Raw genomic sequence first — 20,800 nt, 5'->3', positions numbered from 1 at the left:
CCATGACTAAAAAAAAACAGAACAAACCCAAAAAATAGCGTCGGGTTGGTTATGATGGGGGCTGTGGAGAGGATGAAGGGGTGGGGAGGGGGTTGGGGCCTCCGTTTTGGGGGAGGTTTCTTAGGATTATGGTTCACTGTATTATTACTAAAAAGAGCTGATCTGTCCCCAAAGGCGCTGCGGTGGCTTCGGGAACGGCCGAGGGTTCGGCGGCACTTGTTGTGGTAGGCACATAGAAAAATAAAGCTGAGGGGATCTCTTGTGTGTTTTGGTTAGAAAATGGGGGGAAAGGGGGAAAATAAGAAGGGGGAAAGGGGGAAAAGAAAGGGGGGAGAGCGGAAGAAAGAAGGGGGGAGAGGGGAGGAAGGAAGGGGGAGAGGGGAGGAAGGAAGGGGGAGAGGGGAGGAAGGAAGGGGGAGAGGGGAGGAAGGAAGGGGGAGAGGGGAGGAAGGAAGGGGGAGAGGGGAGGAAGGAAGGGGGAGAGGGGAGGAAGGAAGGGGGGAGAGGGGAGGAAGGAAGGGGGGGAGAGGGGAGAAAAGGAAAGGGGGAGAGAGGGGAGAAAGGAAGGGGGGAGAGAGGGGAGAAAAGGAAGGGGGGAGAGGGGAGGAAGGAAGGAAAAAAGAAAGAGAAGGGAAAAAGGGAACAAAGAGGGCAAAAAGGAAAAAAAGAAGGGAGAAAAAAAGGAAAAGATAAAGACAGGGAAAAAAAAGGGGGAAAAAAAAGGAGGAGGAGGAAAAAAATAGAAGTGTTTGAGAAAACAAAAAGCCCAACCAGCACCAGTGATGCTTCCCAGGAGCCGGCTGCAGGGGGGATTTTGGGGTGTTTTCCCCCATTTCCAGCACTCTGGGCTGTGGTGGTGGGAGGTGGATTGTCAGAGAGACTGGGAGCACTGGGAGAACTGGGAGCACTGCAGCCGTTGCGGTGCTTCCCCCACTGGTGCTCCCCAGAAAGGGAAGGAGGACAAAAAGAAAGGGGGAAAAATAAAGGGGAAAAATGGGGGAAACCAAAGGGGTCAAAAGGGGGAAACCAACGGGGAGAAGCGGCGTCTGTGTCCCTCTGGGATGCGTTGGCTCCGTCAGACAACTGTGGGGGAAGGAGAGGGGTTATGGGGTTCCTGCATGGGAGCTGAGTCATAGGGTCCCCATGGTGTCCCCAGACCCGTGTCCCTATATTCTAGTGTCCCTATAGTGTCCCCATGCTGTCTGCACATCCTTGAGTCCCCATAGCGAGCCCAAGTCCCCATGATGTCCCCACGTCCCTGTCCCCACTGTCCTCACATCCCTGTGTTCCCATGCATCCCCATGGCATCCCCATGTCCCTACAGTGTCCCCATGTCCCTCCATCCCCACAGTGTCCCACATTCCTGTGTTCCCACGGTGTCCCCAAATCCCTGTATCCCCATTGAGTTCCCATGGCGTGCCCACATCTCTGTGTCCCTACAGTGTCCCCATAGAGTCCTAATGTCCCCATACTGTCCCCACAGTGTTCCCATGACCCCATGGTGTCCCCAGACCTCTGTGTCCCCACATCCTATGTCCCTATAGTGTCTTCATGATGTACCAACATCCCTGGGTCCCCATAGTGTCCCCATGGTACCCCCACATTCCCATGGTGTTCCCATGTCCAAATTGTCCCCACAGTGTCCCCACAGTGAGCCCAGATCGCCATGGTGCCCCCACATCCGTGTCCCCATAGTGTCCCCATGGTGCTCTCACATTCCTATGGTGTCCCCATGTCCCTATAGCGTCCCCATAGTGCCCCCACATTTCCTGCATTCCCATGGTGTGCTCACATCTCTACGGTGTCCCCAAATCTGTGTCCCCATGGCGTCCCCACATCCCTATGTCCCCATGGTGTCCCCATATCCCTCTGCACACATGGTGTCCTCACATCCCCACATCCCCATAGTGCCCCCATATCCCCATAGTGCCCCCAAAGTGTCCCCACATCCCTGTGTCCCCATAGTGCCCCCACATCCCCATAGTGTCCCCACACCCCTGTGTCACCAAAGTGTCCCCACATCCCTGTAGTGTCCCCAAAGTGCCCCCACATCACCACAGTGTCCCCACAGTGTCCCCACGTCCCTGTGTCCTCACAGTATTCTCATGGTGTCCCCACATCCCCATAGTGCCCCCACGTCCTTATGTCCCCAGGTCCCCATGGTGTTCCCACATCTCCATGGTGTCCTCACGTCCCCCTGTCCCCATAGTGCCCCCACATCCCCATGGTACCCCCACGGTGTCCCCACATCCCCCCAGTCCCCACAGTACCTCCACATCCCCATAGTGTCCCCACATCCGTGTCCCCACAGTGCCCCCACATCCTCATAGTGTCTCCACATCCCTGTGTCCCCACAGTGTCCTCACGTCCCTCTGTCCCCATGGTGTCCGCACATCCCTGGTGTCTCCATCCATGGTGTCCCCATAGTGCCTCCACATCCCCATGGTGTCCCCATGTCCCCATGGTGCCCCTATGTCCCTCTGTCCCCACGGTGTCCCCACGCCCCCTGTCCCCACGATGCCTCCATATCCCCACAGCGTCCCCACATCCCTGTGTCCCCATGTCCCCATAGTGCCCCCACGTCCTCTTGTCCCCACGGTGTCCCCACGCCCCCCTGTCCCCACAGTGCCTCCATATCCCCACAGCGTCCCCACATCCCTGTGTCCCCACAGTGCCCCCATCCCTTACCACTCTCAGTATGGCAGCAGGACGCTCCACCCTTCAGCAGCCCCGACGGTTTCTCCTGCCCGCACAGCGGCACCCGGCAGCACCCGCAGCGCTTCCGCAGCCGGCAGCAGCTGTGGGACACGGTGGTGATGCTCAGCACCCCACACCTCCCTCCCGATCCCACATCCCCAACCCTCACCCCACTCACTGGATGAGCACGCAGGCTGCGATCAGCACCGCCGAGGCCACCACGGCCACCACCAGCAGCGCGGTGATCGTCTGCTTCTTCTGGTTGGCGGCCACCACGGCCAGCAGGTCTGCGTGCTCACAGCGCGTCCCCACGTAGCCTGAGTGACACCTGCAGGGGTGAGGAAGCGGTGGGGAAGAGTTTGAGCCCTTTTGAGCCTCATTTTGGGTGCTGTGCGTGGCCAAACGCACACGAGGTGGCTTCAGCAGCCTACAGAATATGGGGACGTATCGCACTGAGGCACATGGGCAGGGATTCTGTAGCTCTTCCCTGGGTGGCAGCAGCTGCTGGACCCGGCCTTTGTCACCAACAGGTCCTTGGGGCACCCCCAGGTCACTTTGGACCATCCTTGGGTCACTTCATATCACTTCAGGGCATCCCTGGGTCACCCTAGAGCATCTCTGGGTGGCCTCACGTCACATCAGGGCATCCTTGAGTCACCTTGGGGCATGATTTAGGTGGCCCCACATCACCTCAGAATGTCCTTGTGTCCTCTCAGAGCACCCCTGGGTCACCCTGGAGCATCCCTGGGTGGCCTCATGTCACCTCAGAATGTCCTTGTGTCACCCTGTGTCCTCTCAGAGCATCCCTGGGCCACCCTGGAGCATCCCTGGGTGGCCTCATGTCACCTCAGAATGTCCTTGGGTCACACCCATATCACCTTGGAGCATTCTCATGTCACCTTGCAGCATTTCTAGGTCACGCCCACATCATCCCAGAGCATCCTTATGACATCCCGCGTCACCTCGGAGCGTCCCTGGTTGGCCCCATGTCACCTTAGAACCTTCATGTGTCACCCTGTGTCCTCTCAGAGCAACCCTGGCTGGCCATGTGTCACCTCACAGCATCCTTGGGTCACATCCATGTCACCTCAGAGCATTCTCATGTCACCTCGAAGCATCTCCAGGTCACACCTGTGTCACCCCGGAGCATCTCTGGGTCATCCCACATCCACTTTGGGCATCGTCACGTCACCCTGTGTCACCTTAGAGCATCTCTAAGGGTCATCCCATGCCCTCATAGAGCATCTCTGGGTCACCCCATGTCACCTCAGAGAATCTCCACGTCACATCAACATCATCCCAGAGCATCCCTGGGTCACCTCAAAGCAACATAGGTGACCCCATGTCACCTCGGAGCATCCCTGGGTCACATCTATGTCACCTTAGTGCACCTCTGGGTTACCTTATGTCACCCCAGAGCATTGCTGGGTCACACTCACATCACCTTGGAGCATCCTCATGTCACATCTATGTCACCCCTGGGTCATCCCACATCCTCTTGGAGCATCTTCATGTCCCCCTGGTGCATCCCTGGGTCACCCCATGTCACCTCAGAGCATCCTCGTGTCACCCCATGTCACCCCAGAGCATCCCTAGGTCGTCCTGTTTCACCTCCAAGCATCCTCATGTTACCTTACGTCACCTGGGAGCATCCCTGGGTCACACCCATGTCACCTGGGAACATCCTCATGTCACCCCACGTCACCTCGGAGCATCTCCATGTCACACTTATGTCACCTCAGAGCATCTCTGGGTCATCTCACATCCTCTTGGAGCATCCTCATGTCACCTTGGTGCATCCCTGGGTTACCCTATGTCACCCCTGAGCATTCCTGGGTCACATCTATGTCACCTTAGTGCACCTCTGGGTCACCTTACGTCACCTCAGAGCATCCCTGGGTCACCCCATGTAACCCTGGAGCATCTCCAGGTCACACCTATGTCACTTCAAAGCACCTCTGGGTCACCCCACATCCTCTTGGAGCATCTTCATGTCACCTTGGTGAATCCCTTATCTCCTTAGAGCATCTCCGTGTCACTTTATATCACCTCAGAGCATCCCTGGGTCACATCTATGTCACCTTATAGCATCCCTGGTCACCTTATGTCACCTCAGAGCATCCTCATGTCACCTTAGAGCATCTCCAGGTCACTTTATGTCACCTCAGAGCATCCCTGGGTCACATCTGTGTCACCTCCAAGCATATTCATGTCACCTTAGAGCATCCCTGGGTCACCTTATGTCACCTCCATGCATCCTTATGTCACCTTAGAGCATCTCCAAGTCTCTTTATGTCATCTCCGAGCATCTTCATGTCACCTCAGAGCAACCCTGGGTCACATCTGTCACCTTAGAGCATCCCTGGGTCACCTTATGTTACCTCAGAGCATCCTCATGTCACGTTAGAGCATCTCCGGGTCATCCCATGTCACCTCCAAGCATCTTCATGTCACCTTATAGCATCCCTGGTCACCTTATGTCACCTCCATGCATCCTTATGTCACCATAGAGCATCCCTGGGTCATCTTATGTCACCTCAGGGCATCCTCATGTCACCTTAGAGCATCTCCAGGTCACTTTATGTCACCTCAGAGCATCCCTGGGTCACCTTATGTCACCTCCAAGCATCTTCATGCCACCTTAGAGGATCCCTGGGTCACCTTATGTCACCTCCATGCATCCTAGTGTCACCTTAGAGCATCTCCGGGTCACTTTATGTCACCTCCAAGCATCTTCATGTCACCTCAGAGCAACCCTGGGTCACATCTGACACCTTAGAGCATCCCTGGGTCACTTTATGTCACCATAGAGCATCCTCATGTCACCCCACGTCACCTTAAAGCATCCCTGCTCACCTTATGTCACCTCCATGCATCCTTATGTCACCTTAGAGCATCCCTGGGATGCCTTAAGTCATCTCAGAGCATCTCCAGGTCACTTTATGTCACCTCAGAGTATCCCTGGGTCACATCTATGTCACCTCCAAGCATCTTCATGTCACCTCTGAGCATCCTGGGGTCACCTTATATCACCATAGAGTATAGAGCACCCCTGGGTCACCTTATGTCGCCTCCAAGCATCTTCATGCCACCTCAGAGCATACCTGGGTCACTTTATATCACCTCCATGCACCCCAGTGTCACCTTAGAGCATCTCAGGGTCACTTTATGTCATCTCCAAGCATCTTCATGTCACCTCAGAGCATCCCTGGGTCACATCTGACACCTTAGAGCATCCCTGGGTCACCTTATGTCACCTCCATGCATCCTCATGTCACCTTAGAGCATCCCTGGGTCGCCTTAAGTCACCATAGAGCATTCCTGGGTCACCTTATGTCACCTCAGAGCACCTCCAGGTCACTTTATGTCACCTCAGAGTATCCCTGGGTCACATCTATGTCACCTCCAAGCATCTTCATGTCACCTCAGAGTATCCCTGGGTCACCTTATATCACCATAGAGCATTCCTGGGTCGCCTTAAGTCATCTCAGAGCATCTCTAGGTCACTTTATGTCACCCCAGAGTATCCCTGGGTCACATCTGTGTCACCTCCAAGCATCTTCATGTCACCTCCGAGCATCCCTGGGTCACCTTATGTCACCTCAGAGCATCCTCATGTCACCCCACGTCACCTTAGAGCATCTCTGGGTCATCCCTCGTCACCCCTGCCCATCCCTGGGCCACCCCCCCCAAACCACCCCGCAGAGGGGCCCCCTATGGGGCAGATCCCTCTCCCCCACCCCCTCTCTTCTCTTACACACACGCCGGCTTGTCCTCCTGCACCAGGAAGCGGCACGTCCCGTGGAAGCAGAACTGCCGGTGGGAGTCGGGGCACTCATTGAAGTGTGACCGCACGGCTGCTGCCACTGGGGGATCTGTGGAGGGGGGTGGGGGTGGAAATAGGGGAAAAAAAAAACAAAAATAAAAGGAGAAAAACATGAAGGGCATCGCCGTTGGGATCTAGCCAACAAATGCATCAAGGCTGCTGCTTTATCCACCAAAACGAACCCGGCTCGGTCCCGCTGCACGACCATAAGCCTGCCTGGCACCGGAGGAATTTGCTAAAGAGCTTAGAGATAAAATAGGGGCGGCGAGAGTTAAACGAGAGCCGGGGGCTGCCCTGGTGTGGGGTGGGCGCCGAGATGCTGTTTCCCATTACGCCCCGAGCTGGTTTGAATTATCCTCCCCGGCAGAGACGGAAAACGAATATCCTGCTGCTGGCTCAGCCCGCGCGTCAAACACATCCGACGGCTGTCGTTTCAAAGCCACCTCAAGTTCCTGCTGCTGGGATTTATGGCAGCCCTGTGGTAATTAACGCCGCGGCCGCCGAATGATTCCGGGTCCTGTGAGACCCTGCACGCGGCCGGGGTGCTGAGGTCCCTTTGGGGGTTCCATCCTTGGGCTCCCATCCTTGGAGCCAAGACTTTGTTGTTATGGGGTGCAGCCAAAGCTCCCTCTCAGCATCCCTCAGTGTTTGTTCATAGGATGCACCACAGCCACTGCCCCCCGAAATCCCCATTGAGCAGGGGAGAAGATTCCTCTCCTCCCATGCACCATATTGCAGGAGGAAGAGCGCTCCGCTGCGTCGCCTCCTGGGGGGGTTCCCAGCAATGGCACATTTGGGGCTCTAGGATGTGCCAGCACAGAGCAGCTCCCCATCTCCAATTCCAACTTCATCCCCATCCATATCCCCCCTTTCCCACGTCCTCAAACCCACACCCATATCTTCATCCATACCCCCAACCCCAAGTCCATCCCCATCCATATTCACATCCCCCTCCATACTCCCAACCCTGTTCATATTCCCTTGCCCGTGCCCGTCCCCATCCATAACCCCATTCCCCTCCATCCCCCCACTCATCCCCCCATCCCCCCTTCCCCATCCACACCCCTCACATCCACATCCATCCCCATCGTATCCCCTTCCCCACCCATCCCCCCCTTCCCATCCACATCCCCATCCTCCCATCCATCCCCATTCATTCCCCTTTCCCCATCCATACCCCCTTCCCCACTTCCATCCCCATCTTTCCCCCAAATCAACATCCATCCCCACCCACACCCCCATCCCCATCCATATCCTCATTCCCACATCCATCCCCATTCATTCCCCCTTCCCCATCCCCACTTCCATCCCCATCTTTCCCCCATCCCCATCTTTCCCCCATCCCCACACCCATCCCCCCCATCCCCATCCATATCCCCATCTCCACTTCCATCCCATTGCCCATCCATATCCCCACACCCAACGCTATCCACACCCCCTCCTCCTTCCCCATCCATACCCCCATGCCCATCCCTGCCCCATCCTTCCCCTCCAATCCTGCACACAGCCCAGATAACCTCAGCCAGGTGCAATGTCCTTTTTTTGCTTTAGCAGCAGCACGACAAGCAACAACCCACCCAAACATGACGCTATAGGGCAGCAGGGCCCTCAAACTCACCGCTCAGCGCTGACGTTGTGTTCTCCAGGGCATGGCACACAGCCACCAGCATGCCTGCGGGCAGACGGACAGGGCTCAGAGCCAACGCAGGAAGAGAGAAAAGCCCTAAAACCTCTCGTGAAGACCCTGAGTTAAAAGGGAACGGGGGCAGCCGTGCCACCACCAGGACCTGAACTCTCTTAGGGTCGGCACTGGGAGCTCCCCATTTGCCTGCTGTGTCCCCCCACCTCCTCGACCCTTCTCCTGTCCTGTGCATTCATTAGAATCCCCAAATTCTTCCTTTTTTTCTTTTTTTGTGGGAAAACATTCCCTTTTTGCTGGGGGGGGAAACATTCCCTTTTTGGGAAACCCATCTGGCTCTGAGGGTTTAACCTCAGAGATGAGCGCAGCAGCAGCAGCAGCGCTTCCCGCAGACCCCTCTCTGACCCAATTACTGCACGGGGTTAATCAACCCATGCAGAAAGCTCCAGCTGAAGGCAACGAGCAGGGCACCAACCCCGGGCTCCCAGCTCAATATCCCTCCTCCTGGCTGCTCCCCATGCACACAGTGATACTCCCTGCCTACATCAACCCGAGGGGACTCCGTGCGTTATCTGGGAAGTGGCTCATCCCTGTGTCACCAGGCAGACTCAGTGTCCCCTCCTGCCACCCCCAGAACCCGCTGTGCTGCCTCACCCTGCTGCTGCTGGGGCTGGATGAGCCCCGCTGGCCCCATGAGGTCACCCCGGCCCTATTTGCTGCTCCACTTCCCTTCCTATCACCTCTTGCTTTCTATTTAGCAAAGGCTTTGTATTTAGGAGGCCGGTGTTCTTCCCCAGCGACCCCCATGAGTCTGGTTTTAATGCATCACCAAGTGAGCCCAAACCCCATGTTCTGGCCTTTGGGATGACCCTGACACCAACAAGTGAGGATCCCCTGGGATAAGACGCACGATGCCCAGGACGCAGAGCTGCCAGTGTCCCCACCATAACATCTACGGCCAACGCTTCTCCTCTACAAGCACCACCAATCCCATCACGGCCCCAAAGGGCTCCAGCCACGATGCTCCCATCCCATTTCCCCACAGATCCCAGCCCTGCTGGACCAATTCCTCCACACCCCATTGCACACTGAGATGAGCCAGCAGCTCACAGGTTGGAAGAGACCTCCAAGTCCAACCCCAACCCATCCAACCATCCCCACCAACCGCGTTCCCCCAGTGCCACATCTCCACGGTTCCTCAGCACCCCCAATGGATGGGGTGACCCTCCTTGTCCAAAAACCCCCATTATCTCCAGGCTCCTTCCAGCCCCACATTCTCCCTCCTAATCAGCTTTGCTCATAGTTCCCCTCGGCTTTGCAGCTTAGCCCTCTGCAGCCACCAGGTGCATCTGCACGTAGCGAGGGGGAGGAGGTGGCAGCTCCCTGGGTGCTTGCAGCCATCGCTCCCACCTCTTGTTTACAAGGTTTGGGGAAGCACTCCCAGCGGGATGCAGGGTCTGGATTTCAAACAGAGGGGGACTTGGGGCTGACAGAAGTCAGATGGGCCCAGGGAGGGAAGCCAAGAGCCGGCTATGGGGAGCGGAGGGGACCTGGGTGTCCCCAGACTGAGCCAAATGCATTAAGTTAGGTTAGGGTTAGTTTCTAGCAGTAGGGTCTAGGGCCAAGGGCCAGGGTAGGGTTGTGGTCTATAGGGTAGGATCCAGGGGGTAGGGTTTAGGGTCTATGGGTAGGGTCTACACTCTAGGGTTGAGGTCTACAGGTACAGGCTAGAGGCTGGATTTTAGGTTCTACAGGTTGGGTCTAGGGGTTAGGTTTTAGGGTCTACAGGTAGGGTTTAAGCTCTACAGGTAGATCCTACAAGTAGGGTGTAGAGGCTAGGGTCTAGGGTTGGGGTCTACAGGTTAGGTTTTAGGGTCTACATGAAGGGTTTAGGGTCTATGGGCAGAGTTTACACCAGGGGCTAGGCACTAGGGCTGGGGTCTACAAGTAGAGGTCTAGAATTTCATTTTAGGACTACAGATGGGGTTCAGTCTATGGGTAGGGTTTAGGGTCCAGGGTTGGGATCTATGGGTAGGGTCTATGGTTGAAGTCTATGAGTAGGGTCTATAGGTAGAGCCTAGGGATTAGGGTTTGGGGTCTACGGTAGGGTGGCTGCTTGCATGTGGGATGGAAGCTGCTCGTCCCCAGCCTTCCCCTGGCAGCCCCGCACTCTGGAGCCCTTTGGCCACCACGGGGCAGAGCACACCGCGCTGCGCTCCCCCGGCCCCCCGGCCCCGAGCGGGCAGCTCCCAGCCCCTTTCCTTCGGAGCAGCAAAGCGAGCGAGGAAAGCACGGAAAGCAACCTCGCGCCCCAGCAAATAACACCTTCGGAGCTGCACTCCGTGCCCCGCGATCCCGTTCCTCTCCGCCCCTTTTCCCCCAACGAAGCGGCACAGGGCGAGCGCCCGTCCTGCTCGGTGCAAACCGACGCGCGCTCCTTAATTAATCCTCCCCTACCATAAATTACGAGGCTCCCCGAGGCCGTACCCAGCAAACCGCCGCGATCCCACAAGCAGCGGAGCAAACAACTCCGCGAGCGAGCGACGGCAACCTCGGGAGGTGGTGGTGGTGGTGGTGGTGGGGTGAGGGGGGGGGACACGAACAACCCACCACACCCCCATAGCAGCAGGGATGTCCCCCCCGGACCCGGGCTCAGGGATGCTCTGTTCTCCCCACTTCGCAACAAAAAACAAAGTTTCCTTTTCTCGCCGGGTATCGATGCTTGCGGGAAGCTCGCTGCCCCAAATGGGTTACGGGGTCGGGGAAGTAAAAGAGGTGGGGGGGGGAGAGGGGGGAGCAGCCAACACACCCCCTCCTCACACTCCCTCCCTTCCAGACCCCAACACGTACCCAGCGCCAGCGCGGCCGCCTCTCCCGGCATTCTGGTGGCGGTGGCGGCGGTGGTGGCGGCGGACGCAGTGGTTGGCGGTGCGCAGCGCCCAGTGCGGCCGAGGGGCCGGGCTCCGCGCCGGCGGAAATGGGCGCGGATTCCCCGCCGGCCCCGGGGCGGAGCTACGCGGCCCCCGGCCCCGCGGTGCCCGGTTCCGAGCTCCCCCCGACGGCAGCGTTCGGTGCGCGCCGTCCCGTTTCTCTCGGCGGATCGTTCCTTTCGTTATGGGGTGGGAGGTGGGGAAATGGGGAAGGGAGGTGGTGGTGGTGGTGGTGGTTGGGGGGGTGGGGGGGGGGGGGGAGAAGGTTTGAAGGTTCGAACCGGTCCTTCCCTCCTTGCTCCTATCTGCTCCATCGCGCTGCCGGATTGCTTCACCGACCGCAAAGTGCATTCCTGCAGCTGCTGCTGGCCGCCGGCCCACGCCCCTTCCTCCCCGCTGCGAATCTCACCTCGGTGATCCAAGCCTTTGTCATCCTTCAATCAGTGGGGCCGCGGACGAGGCCACCTGGGAACCCGGGGGAAGGCAGGGAGATGGGAACGCGGCCCCCACTCCCACCTCTGCCTCCCTCCCCCCTTCCCCCCCCCCCCCCCCAACCCCGTCACTGGAGTCCCCCTGGTGGCAAACGTGGCCTTTCGGAGCGCTGTCCCCAGGTGCTGTGACGTGACCTGCAGATGGGGCTGGCCTGATGGTGTGGGGGGGGACGACATACGTGGGGGGACCCTTTGGGGACCGTTAGGGGACACCCTTTGGCAGCAACCGTTTGGGGGACACCCTTCGGAGATGCTTTGGGGACACTTGGGGGCACTCTTTGAGAACAGCTTGGGGACAATATTTGGGGACGCTTTGGGGACACCCCTTTGGTAACACCCCTTGGGGAGCCTTTGGGAGCACCTTGGGGAGGCTCTTTGGGGACCCTTTGGGGACGCCCTTTGTGGACCCCTGGGGGGCACTCTTTGGGAACACTTTGGGGACAATATTTGGGGATGCTTTGGGGGGACCCTTTGGGAAAACCCCTTGGGGACCCTCTGGGGGCACTTTGGGATTTAACCAGCCTTTGGGAACACAATGGGGAGGCTCTTTGGGCACCCTCTGATAATACCTTGGGAACATCCCTTGGGGACCCGTTGGGAACCCTTTGGGACACCCTGTGGGGACACTTTGGGGATGCCCTTTAAGAACACCTTGGGAACCATTTGGGGACACCCTTTGGAAATGTTTTTGGGACAGCCTTTGGGAACACTCCTTGGGGACCCTTTGGAAACACTCTTTGGGGACACCCTTTGGAGACACTCTGGAGACAGCCTTTGGGAACACTCCTTGGGGACACTTTGGGGATCTCTTTGGAGACCCTTTGGGAACACAGTTTGAGAACCCCTTGGGAACACCCCTTGGGAACCATGTGGGGACACCCTTTGGAGATGTTTTGGGGACAGCCTTTGGGGTCCCTTTGGGAACACGCTTTGGGGACACGGTGGGCACCTTTTGGGGACCCTTTGGGAACACCTTTTGAGGACGCTCTTTTGGAACACCTTGGGGACTCTTTGGGGACACCCTTAAAGAACACCTTGGGCACATCCTTGAGGCACACCTTGGGGACCCTTTGGGCACACCTTGGGGACCCCCCGCGTGGGGCCGGCGCCGCAGGAGCACCCAGCAGCCACGCGGCAGCCCGGGAGCTGCTCCCAGCCCTGTGGTTTGAGCAGAGCCGAAACTTCCAGGCGTTCCCAGGCGATACCATCTGCTCTTAGCACTTGAAAGCAGCTCCACCGCACAAATGAGGGGCTGGGAAAGCCTTGTTCCCAACGCTGCTGATCCCAAATACCTGACACCAAGTCACAGTCAGAGCGGTTCAGCGCAGCACTCACCGAGTTCCCCAAATCCCATTTTTTCAGCCCAGCCCAGCCGTGCTGTTCCCTTCACGCTCACCTTTCTCCCCTCCGGCGTGCGGAGAGCCCCGATATTTGTTTGTAAATAGATGCTTCCTCCTTTGCAATATTCCTCCCACTCCTGGCGTGAATCACTCGTGGAAGCAGCTGCTGCCTCCGCAAAAACTGGAATTATGGCAATTTGGGGTGAATCAGGGCAGGTGATGGGTCAGAGGCGGGGAAGGAGTGCAGTGGGGCCGGGTAACGTGGAGGGGGATGCTCTCCAGAGAAGCAGTGGGCAGGCCACCACAAGGGAGGCACAATCTTTTCTCCATATGTGAGGATGCTCTGCAAAAGAGCAGCGGGATCACAGGGCAAAGAAACTTGGCTTGGAGTCGCACGCCGGCTGGGTGATGGGAGAATGCTGCTTAAAAGGAAGAAATTCCTTTGTTTTTTGTGCTCCCCCCCTTCGTTCTCATCGGTTGCCCCTGAGCACCGTTAAAGAGAAGGAGCGATCCTACAGAGCAAAGCAAACTGGCACTGGGGCTGCAGCTCCAGGGCTGTTAATGCCTCGGCTGCAGCGCGCAATGCACGTTTCCATGCTCTTCCCACTGTTAGAAAACCACAAAAACAATTCTTGAATTGTTCCTCCCAGATGCTGGCAAGGTGCTTCTCATCCTTCGCAAATTGCTCTTTGTCCGCTGCTCCTTCTGGGGGATGAGATGAAATGGGGATCTGTTGGCTCTGAGTGGGGTTGGGGGGCAGATCCTGCCTTGCAAAGCTGCAAACTGAGTGCAGGGCTCTGCTCGACCCAACTGCCCCATTCAAGGCGAAAACCCTGAGAAAGGGCAACTAAAAATTCCTTGTTTTTCACTGAGTTGGGAGGATGGGATTTTTAATTATTATTTTTTGGTAAGATTATTTTTCCTTTTGCCTTGCAGGCAGTTAGGGAGGCTGGAGGACAACGGTTGGGTAGAAACCCAAGTGATGGCACAGCGTGGATAGGGCACCTCGGGGGCCCTTTGTGGTCACTTGGAGACCCTATGGGAACTGCTTGGGAACATTCCTTGGGGATCCTTTGGGAGCATCTTGAGAACATCCTTTGGAGATCCTTTGGGAACGTCTTGGGAACATTCTTTTGTGGCCCCTTGAAGAACCCTTTGGGGACCTTTGGGTGGACACCCTTTGGGAGCACTCTGGGGGACGCTCTCTGGGGATCCCGTGGGGAATCTTTGGGAACACCTTGGGGACACTCTTGGGGCACCCTTTGGGATACTCTGTGGGGACCCTTTGGGGATACTCTGGGGACACTCTTTGGGCACCCTTTAGGAAGACTCTTTGGGGACCCCTCGGGGAATCCTTGGGAACATTCTTTGGGGAACCCTTTGGGAACCCATTGGGGACCCCCATGCGTGGCTGGTGCCACAGGAGCACCCAGAAGCCATCACCCACAACAAAATGTACCCAATATCCAGAGCTGGGAACACCCAGACCTCACTCACACCCCTGAGAGATGAGGGGAACGCTGCTGGCTTCGGAGGAACCGCTTGGCAACGCTGGGCCATCTCCGCCACAGAGATGCCTTTAATCTCTGCTTAAAACATTCTGACGTGGCGGGGAAAAAGGAAAAGCAAAAAAGCCCATCGATATCCTGCCCCGAAGCAGCGTGCAACAAGGGGGCTGTGTGCTTGTGTCCTGCATAAAAGGCTCCGTCCTCCTGTTTGTTTTGGAGGGGAACGTGAAAATTGGGCACACGGCGCTCCTCGCGCCCTCCGCCTCCCTCGCCCCGTTCCTCGCACAAACCCAAATTGTAGCTGCTGGGCTGGTTTTGGCTGCTGCTTTGAAGGCAGAAATCAATCAGGCAGCCAGCAACCGTCCCCCCCTGTTTATTTTCTTTCTGCACGGGGTTGGGAGAAATTAAACATTGCGCCCAAGGTCAGCGCCGCAGCGTTGGTTGCATGGCAGCTCCCGTTTCCCTCCTGCACCCAGCCTGCAGTGTGCACCCCTTCTGTCATTCCCCCATCTCAAATGTTGCCCCCCTGACATTTCCTCCTGCAAAAACAAAAAGCAAAAAAAAGCAAAAAATGGGGCCTTCTTGCATTTTTTTTTTTCCTGGCTTTATCTTGCAGCAACCGGTTCTGTTTTTCTGCTGGCTTAAAGGGCTCTTTCATAGCTGCTATTTTCCCCTGTGAATGTACATTTCATTCAAGTCCCTTTTTTTTTTTTCCTTCCCTTTTTTTTTTTTTTTCCTAAATAACTTCTTGGGGTTTTGTTCCTCCCCAGACATTTTCTTTAGCTCCCCTAATGATGTTTGGGGACCTTCTTTGCACAAAGGCTCTATAAATATAGGATTTTTCACCTACTTCCAACCCAGCCCTTCTCGCGGCCACTAAAAGGCCTTTGTTGGCTGCACCAGCAGAGCTGGCACCTCGCAGCCTAAAGTCAACAGCGCAGTGAGCACTCAGAGCTCCTATTCTATCGGTGTATTTTCAGCCAGCGGGCGCGGGGCTGGGAGAAGGTGCAGCAAAACCCCTCCGTGGGTGCAAACGTGGAGGGAGAAGGGCCGGCGGCAGGTCCCTACGCCAGGTGCTTTGGCTGCTGTAGGGTTTTGGGATCCCCGTGACCGCTGCGGTCGCTGCTGGGACATAGGGGGCATTGAGGCGAGTCGCTGCCTGGCGCTCGTGCTGCACGTTGGGCCGTGCCCTTAAAAATCCTGAGGTTTTGGGTGGTTTTATTCACCTGTGTGGGGTTATCCCACGAGCTGCGAGCGGGGCAGGAGGGGTGTGGGGTGGGGGTTTGTTGTCGGAGCAGCACCCAAAGCGCCGACGGGACGCTGCTCCAGTGAGACTTGCAGGCTCTGGAGGCCTCCCCGCGCCCTTTGTCCTCTTCCAGGGTAAAAGGAGCTCGGTGCCCACTGGGGGAAAGCAAGCAGAGGAACCAGGACCTGCAGCAAACAGGAGCCTTCTGTCCCCAGGCCACCACCCCGCCAGGCGCAGCCGCGCAGCACATGCCCCAACTCGATGCATTTGCCCTCGTTCCGCTTTGTTTCTCCCTCGGCTGCATTGTGCAGAGAGCTGAGTCAGCAGGACCCCCCCCCCCCCTCCACAGCCCTCCCTTGTGCAGCACTTCTGTGCCAACGAACCCACGAGGGAGAGGAGGGGGGTGGGGGGGACGTGGGAACGCAGTCCCATAGAGGAGCAGCCCGGGGGGGAGGCTGCGAGCGCTGCGCCCACGGCGCTGACTCAGCCCCTCTTGGGAGGAGGAGATGAAGGCGAAGGATGGCAGTGGGGACACTGTGACTCAACCATCTGGAATGGCAGGAATTCTTTCCGCTGGCCCTACCTGCCCCGGGAACTGGCACACAGGTAGAACTGGTCCAGTTGTTCTCCTCCAGGATGGGAGACCCCGCGGGGGATCGGATGCTCCTTGAGCTCCGTGGGCTCGTAGCACCGAGCGTTCCTCACCGAGACAAGCATCAGGGAGAGAGCTTTGGGTCTGCGCCGACGCACGGTGAGTGTCAGTGCCTTTAGAGCCCACAGCCTCGTGTTTGGGTGTAACACGCGCAGAGAGGGTGGGAAAAACCTATGGATAGGGAGGGGAAGAGGTGAGGGCAGCTGTGGGACTGTGCTGGATGCTTTGGACAAAGCCTGGGTGGCTTTGGTTGGTGGCATTGGGAGGTTGGGTTGGTGGCACTGGGAGGTTGGGTTGGTGGCATCGGGAGGATGCGTTGGTGGCATTGGGAGGTTGGGTTGGTGGCACTGGGAGATTGGGTAGGTGGCATCAGGAGGATGGGTTGGCAGCACTGCAGTGCTGGGTTGGTGACATTGGGAGGATGGTTTGGTGGCAGTGGGAGACGGTTGGTGGCACTGCAAGGGTGGGTTGGTGATGCTGGGAGGTTGGGTTGGTGTTACCAGGAAGTTGGGTTGGTGTCACTGGGAGAATGGGTTGGTGACATTGGAAGGATGGGTTGGTGGCATTGCAAAGATGGGTTGGTGACAATGGTACGATGGGTTGATGGCTTTGGGAGGATGGGTTGGTGATACCAGGAAGTTGGGTTGGTGACACAGGGAGAATGGGTTGGTGGCACTGCAAGGGTGGGTTGGTGACATTGGGGGGGATGCGTTGGTGGCACTGGGAGGATGGTTTGATGGCACTTGGAGGTTGGGTTGTTGACATCGGGTGGCTGGCTTGGTAACATCAGGAAGTTGAGTTGGGGACAATGGGATGATGGGTTGGTGGCACTGCAATCCTGGGTTGGTGACACCAGGAAGTTGGGTTGGGGACATTGGGGTGATGAGTTGGTGGCATTGAGAGGATGGGTTGGTGACAATGGGACAGTGGGTTGATGACACTGGGAGGGTGGGTTGGTGACAATGGGAGGATGGGTTGTTAGCATTGTGAGAATGGGTTGGTAGCACTGGTGACACCAGGACAAGAAGCTGTTGTGCCTGTCCTACAGCTCAGGCCCCACCATGGCAGACCAAGGCCCATTTTAAGAACTCTTACTGCATCTTTAGGGCCTACAGCCCTGTCACAAGCTCTATAGGATCTCTAGCCCCAGCTCAGGGCACACAGCCTGTAGAGGCAGGCAGAGCACTGGGACACGGCCCAGCAGCGCAGAGCCACAACGCAATGCAAACAGCGGGGCTGGGAGAGCCCAGAACCCCGCGCTGTGCTCACGTGGGGGCCGGGCAGCGACAACACTGAGCTGATTTTGCTCAGTTGCAAAACAAAATTCACCGCTGGCCCGGCTCCAAGCCTGGAAAATTTTTGAGCGTTGAGGAGCGGCCTTGGTGGAACGGAGAGCCGACGTTTGGTGGCTGCGTGCGTGCATGGAGCTGCGCAGAGCTGGGGCACGACTGCTGCGGCTGCAGAAGCCCAGCACAGCGTGATGCGTGCGCTCAGGGCTGTGACTGTGCACCACGACGTGCCCCAGGGAGTGCCGGCGCTGCTGCAAGCAGGGGAACTCAGGCGGGAAGAAGGGAATGGCTTTTCTGGGGATTGCTGCTATTTTGGGGTTGGGTTGCAATGGTTTCCTGCTTGGTGACGTTGCTGGGTGACGGCTTCGGCACCGGCCCGGCTTGTTTCACAAGAGCAGCTCCAAGAAACCGCCCCGCTGCTGGCACAGCCTGGCCCCAACGCCTGGTGGTGGCTGCTGGGCATTGCTTCCGTGGCAGAATGGTGCCAGATGAGCAGCAGGTGCAGGGCTGGAGCTGTGCACCACTGTGCATGCAGAAGTTGAGTGGCATCAAAAGCATGGACGGCACCGGAGTGGAGTCCTGGGGAAGAGAAGTCGAGGGGCAAAGGAATCCTAGGGAAAAGAAACCCAGGAGAAAAGAAATCCTATTAGAATAGAAATCCTAGGGGAAGGAAGTCCTATGGAAGAGAGGTCCTGTGGAAAGGGAATCCTATGGAAAGGGAGTCCTAGAGGAGCACGTAGAGGAAAGATGTGCTAGGGAAAAGTTATCTTAGGGAAAAGGAACGCTGGGGAAGAGAAGTCATACAGAAATCTTGGGGAAAAGAAACCCAGGAGAAGAGACATCTTAGGGGAGAGATGCCCTAGGGAAGAGTTGTCCTATGGAGAGGGAATCCTAGAGGTGTCATAGAGGAAAGACGTCCAAGGGAAAAGGAATCCAAGAGAAAAGGGGTCCTTGGGGAAAAGTAGCCCTAGGGAAGAGAAGTCATAGAGAAATCCTAGGGAGAAGAAGTTCTAGGGAAAAGAAACCCAAGGAGAAACAAAATCCTATAGAACAGAAATCCCAGGGGAAAGGAATCCTAAAAAGAAACATTCCTTTCCCATCTCCCATCACCAGGCGCTCAATAACAGGACCTCGCCATGTTGCTCAGCGCTGTCCATTGAGCCAATGGCCCCGCTTGGGTGGGGGCACAGATTGGACACTTGGGGGCCTGGCAGTGCCCCCAGCAGCCCCTCATTGACTGCCTGGCCCTGGGCAGAAACGGGCATTGACAGCAGCTGAAAAGGAACGGGAGCACAAAACGCCGCACAGAGCATCACAAAGACAGCCTGACGTCAGGGCGCTGCGAGGTGAAAGGCGCCGGGCCAGCAGAAGGGAAGCTGTGTTTGAAAAATGACAATTTCTGTCTAGGAAATGCAAAAGGCTGTGAAAGGAGCCCTTCTTCGGGGCTCTCCAGGAGCCAGGCACTGAACAAGAACTGCCTTTGAACAGGGATGGACGCTGCTCGGCTGGCGGCCAGAGGGAGAGCGGCGGAAAAATCGCTGCGTCGCGGAGACACCGATGAACTCCGCGTCCACCCAGTGCTGTGGGTCTGTGCTGTGCTGTGGGGCACCCAAAACGGCGTCCTGTTCTGAGATATGTGATGTGTTCTGGAGCAAAGGTGTCACATTTGGATGAGGGCTGTGTGATGTGTGCCGCGTGCGGCTTGGGAACGGCGAGGTGGTCACCAGGGGTGGCTTTGCTTGGGGGGTTTGCTGCACAGTGCATGGAGGTGATGCTGAGGTGGCAGTGATGGTGGGGAGGAATTGGGGATGCTCAGGGTGCAGAGGTTTGCAGCAAAGCACACTGCATGGAGGTGATGCTGAGGTGGCAATGATGGGGGCAGGAATTGGGGACCATCAGGGTAGGGGTTTGCAGCACAGTGCATGGAGGTGATGCTGAGGTGGCAGTGATGGTGGGGAGGAATTGGGGACCATCAGGGTAGGGGTTTGCAGCACAGTGCATGGAGGTGATGCTGAGGTGGCAGTGATATTGGGTAGCAATGGGGGGTGCTCAGAGTACAGGGATTTGCAGCAAAGCACACTGCATGGAGGTGATGCTGAGGTGGCAGTGATGTTGGGTAGGAATGGAGCATGCTCAGGGTGCAGGGGTTTGCAGCACAGTGCATGGAGGTGATGCTGAGGTGGCAGTGATATTGGGTAGCAATGGGGGGTGCTCAGAGTACAGGGATTTGCAGCAAAGCACACTGCATGGAGGTGATGCTGAGGTGGCAGTGATGTTAGGTAGGAATGGAGCATGCTCAGGGTGCAGGGGTTTGCAGCACAGTGCACAAAAAGCCAGGGATGGGGCACAGAAATGGGTGACAGCCACTGGAGTCCGTCCCCTTCCTTTGCTGAACTGCACAGAGATCTCCTTCCCCCGAATCCAGCGCACAGTTCTCATTTTGCCGCCCCTCAAACCCCATCAGACTCCCAGCAGAGCTGGAAGGGGAGCTTGGCAGGCTGCTCGGCCCCTCCCGGCAGCGCTGCTGGGCAGAAAGCAGGAACAAAAAGGAGGATGGTGCCATCTCCCGGCACCGCTCGGCTCTCCCCACCCCGCAGCGCACCGCGAACCGCCGGGGACTCTGTGAACTCTGCGGGGCAGGTGGGGAAACTGAGGCACGGAGCAACTCCTGCCGTCGACCCGAGGGCACAGCCTGTCCCTTACATCCCCTCTGCCCTCCCTGTAGGGCTGCGGATCGCTTGGCTCCTTCGTCCCATCTCACCTCTGCAGGTCTGTGGGGCGCAGGGGTGGCCGAACCCCATCTCACATCTCCATCCATGGGGTGGATTTGGGCAGCTTGGGGTCGGGTTCTGCTTCAAAGTCAGAAATAAATGAGTTTGCTTCTGAACTGACAAAGAAGTGACCCTGGGAACAAGCCCACCTCCAACACACGTTTGTACTTACAGCATTTCAGAGGAGGGATCCTCATCTTCCTCAAGCACAACCCCACAGCCGTAGGGATTCATGGTTCAGCAGCTGAACTGCAAACAACAGAAAGGCCACGGGAGGACATTTCAGGCTCTTTAGTTCTGGTTGCCACAAAACCAGCACCTTTTGGCCCAAAACCACCACACTGGTCAGCATGCAGAAGTGAAGCCCACCTCAGGTTGCACCCTTTGCTCCAACTTGCCCAATTCTGGGCA

General features: G+C 57.2%; 1 protein-coding gene and 1 long non-coding RNA gene across 37 annotated transcripts; both read right to left on the bottom strand.

Moving 5' to 3' along the window:
* Nucleotides 1-573: 573 nt before the first annotated feature.
* On the bottom strand, nt 574-11,136 carry TGFA (transforming growth factor alpha). 36 transcript variants are annotated; one of them, XR_008210831.1, is made up of 11 exons: nt 11,013-11,136; nt 8,142-8,195; nt 6,268-6,572; nt 5,421-6,121; nt 5,152-5,181; nt 4,278-4,808; nt 4,174-4,246; nt 3,544-3,847; nt 2,876-3,460; nt 2,689-2,798; nt 574-1,083 (listed from the first exon to the last, which is right to left on the bottom strand). XR_008210831.1 is itself a non-coding variant. In XM_052702335.1 (6 exons), exons 1-6 carry the CDS (start codon nt 11,041-11,043, stop codon nt 1,076-1,078), a joined length of 471 nt encoding a protein of 156 aa, XP_052558295.1. In that variant the 5' UTR covers nt 11,044-11,130; the 3' UTR covers nt 574-1,075. The 36 variants fall into 36 exon arrangements, 8 of the variants coding, with proteins under 8 accessions (XP_052558295.1, XP_052558294.1, XP_052558293.1 ...); XR_008210848.1 differs by having other exon boundaries at nt 4,612-4,808; XR_008210845.1 differs by having other exon boundaries at nt 4,174-4,486; nt 4,696-4,808.
* Nucleotides 11,137-16,416: 5,280 nt separating this feature from the next.
* Nucleotides 16,417-20,640, bottom strand: LOC128090204 (uncharacterized). Its single transcript, XR_008210868.1, has 3 exons — nt 20,562-20,640; nt 20,380-20,467; nt 16,417-18,229 (listed from the first exon to the last, which is right to left on the bottom strand). It is a non-coding gene; the product is annotated as an uncharacterized LOC128090204 (long non-coding RNA).
* Nucleotides 20,641-20,800: the final 160 nt, after the last annotated feature.

The sequence above is a fragment of the Tympanuchus pallidicinctus genome, unplaced genomic scaffold (genome assembly GCF_026119805.1).
Source record: "Tympanuchus pallidicinctus isolate F22 unplaced genomic scaffold, pur_lepc_1.0 scaffold44, whole genome shotgun sequence".
Taxonomy (NCBI): Eukaryota; Metazoa; Chordata; class Aves; order Galliformes; family Phasianidae; genus Tympanuchus; species Tympanuchus pallidicinctus.
This window is presented reverse-complemented; position numbering and strand designations above follow the sequence as displayed.

Coding starts and splice junctions, on each gene's coding strand:
- TGFA (XM_052702334.1), bottom strand. CDS start 3,261: ATGGTCCAAAGTGACCTGGGGGTGCCCCAAGGACCTGTTGGTGACAAA. Junction 2,799..2,875: donor GCAGCCTGCGTGCTCATCCA/GTGAGTGGGGTG, acceptor CGTGTCCCACAG/CTGCTGCCGGCTGCGGAAGC.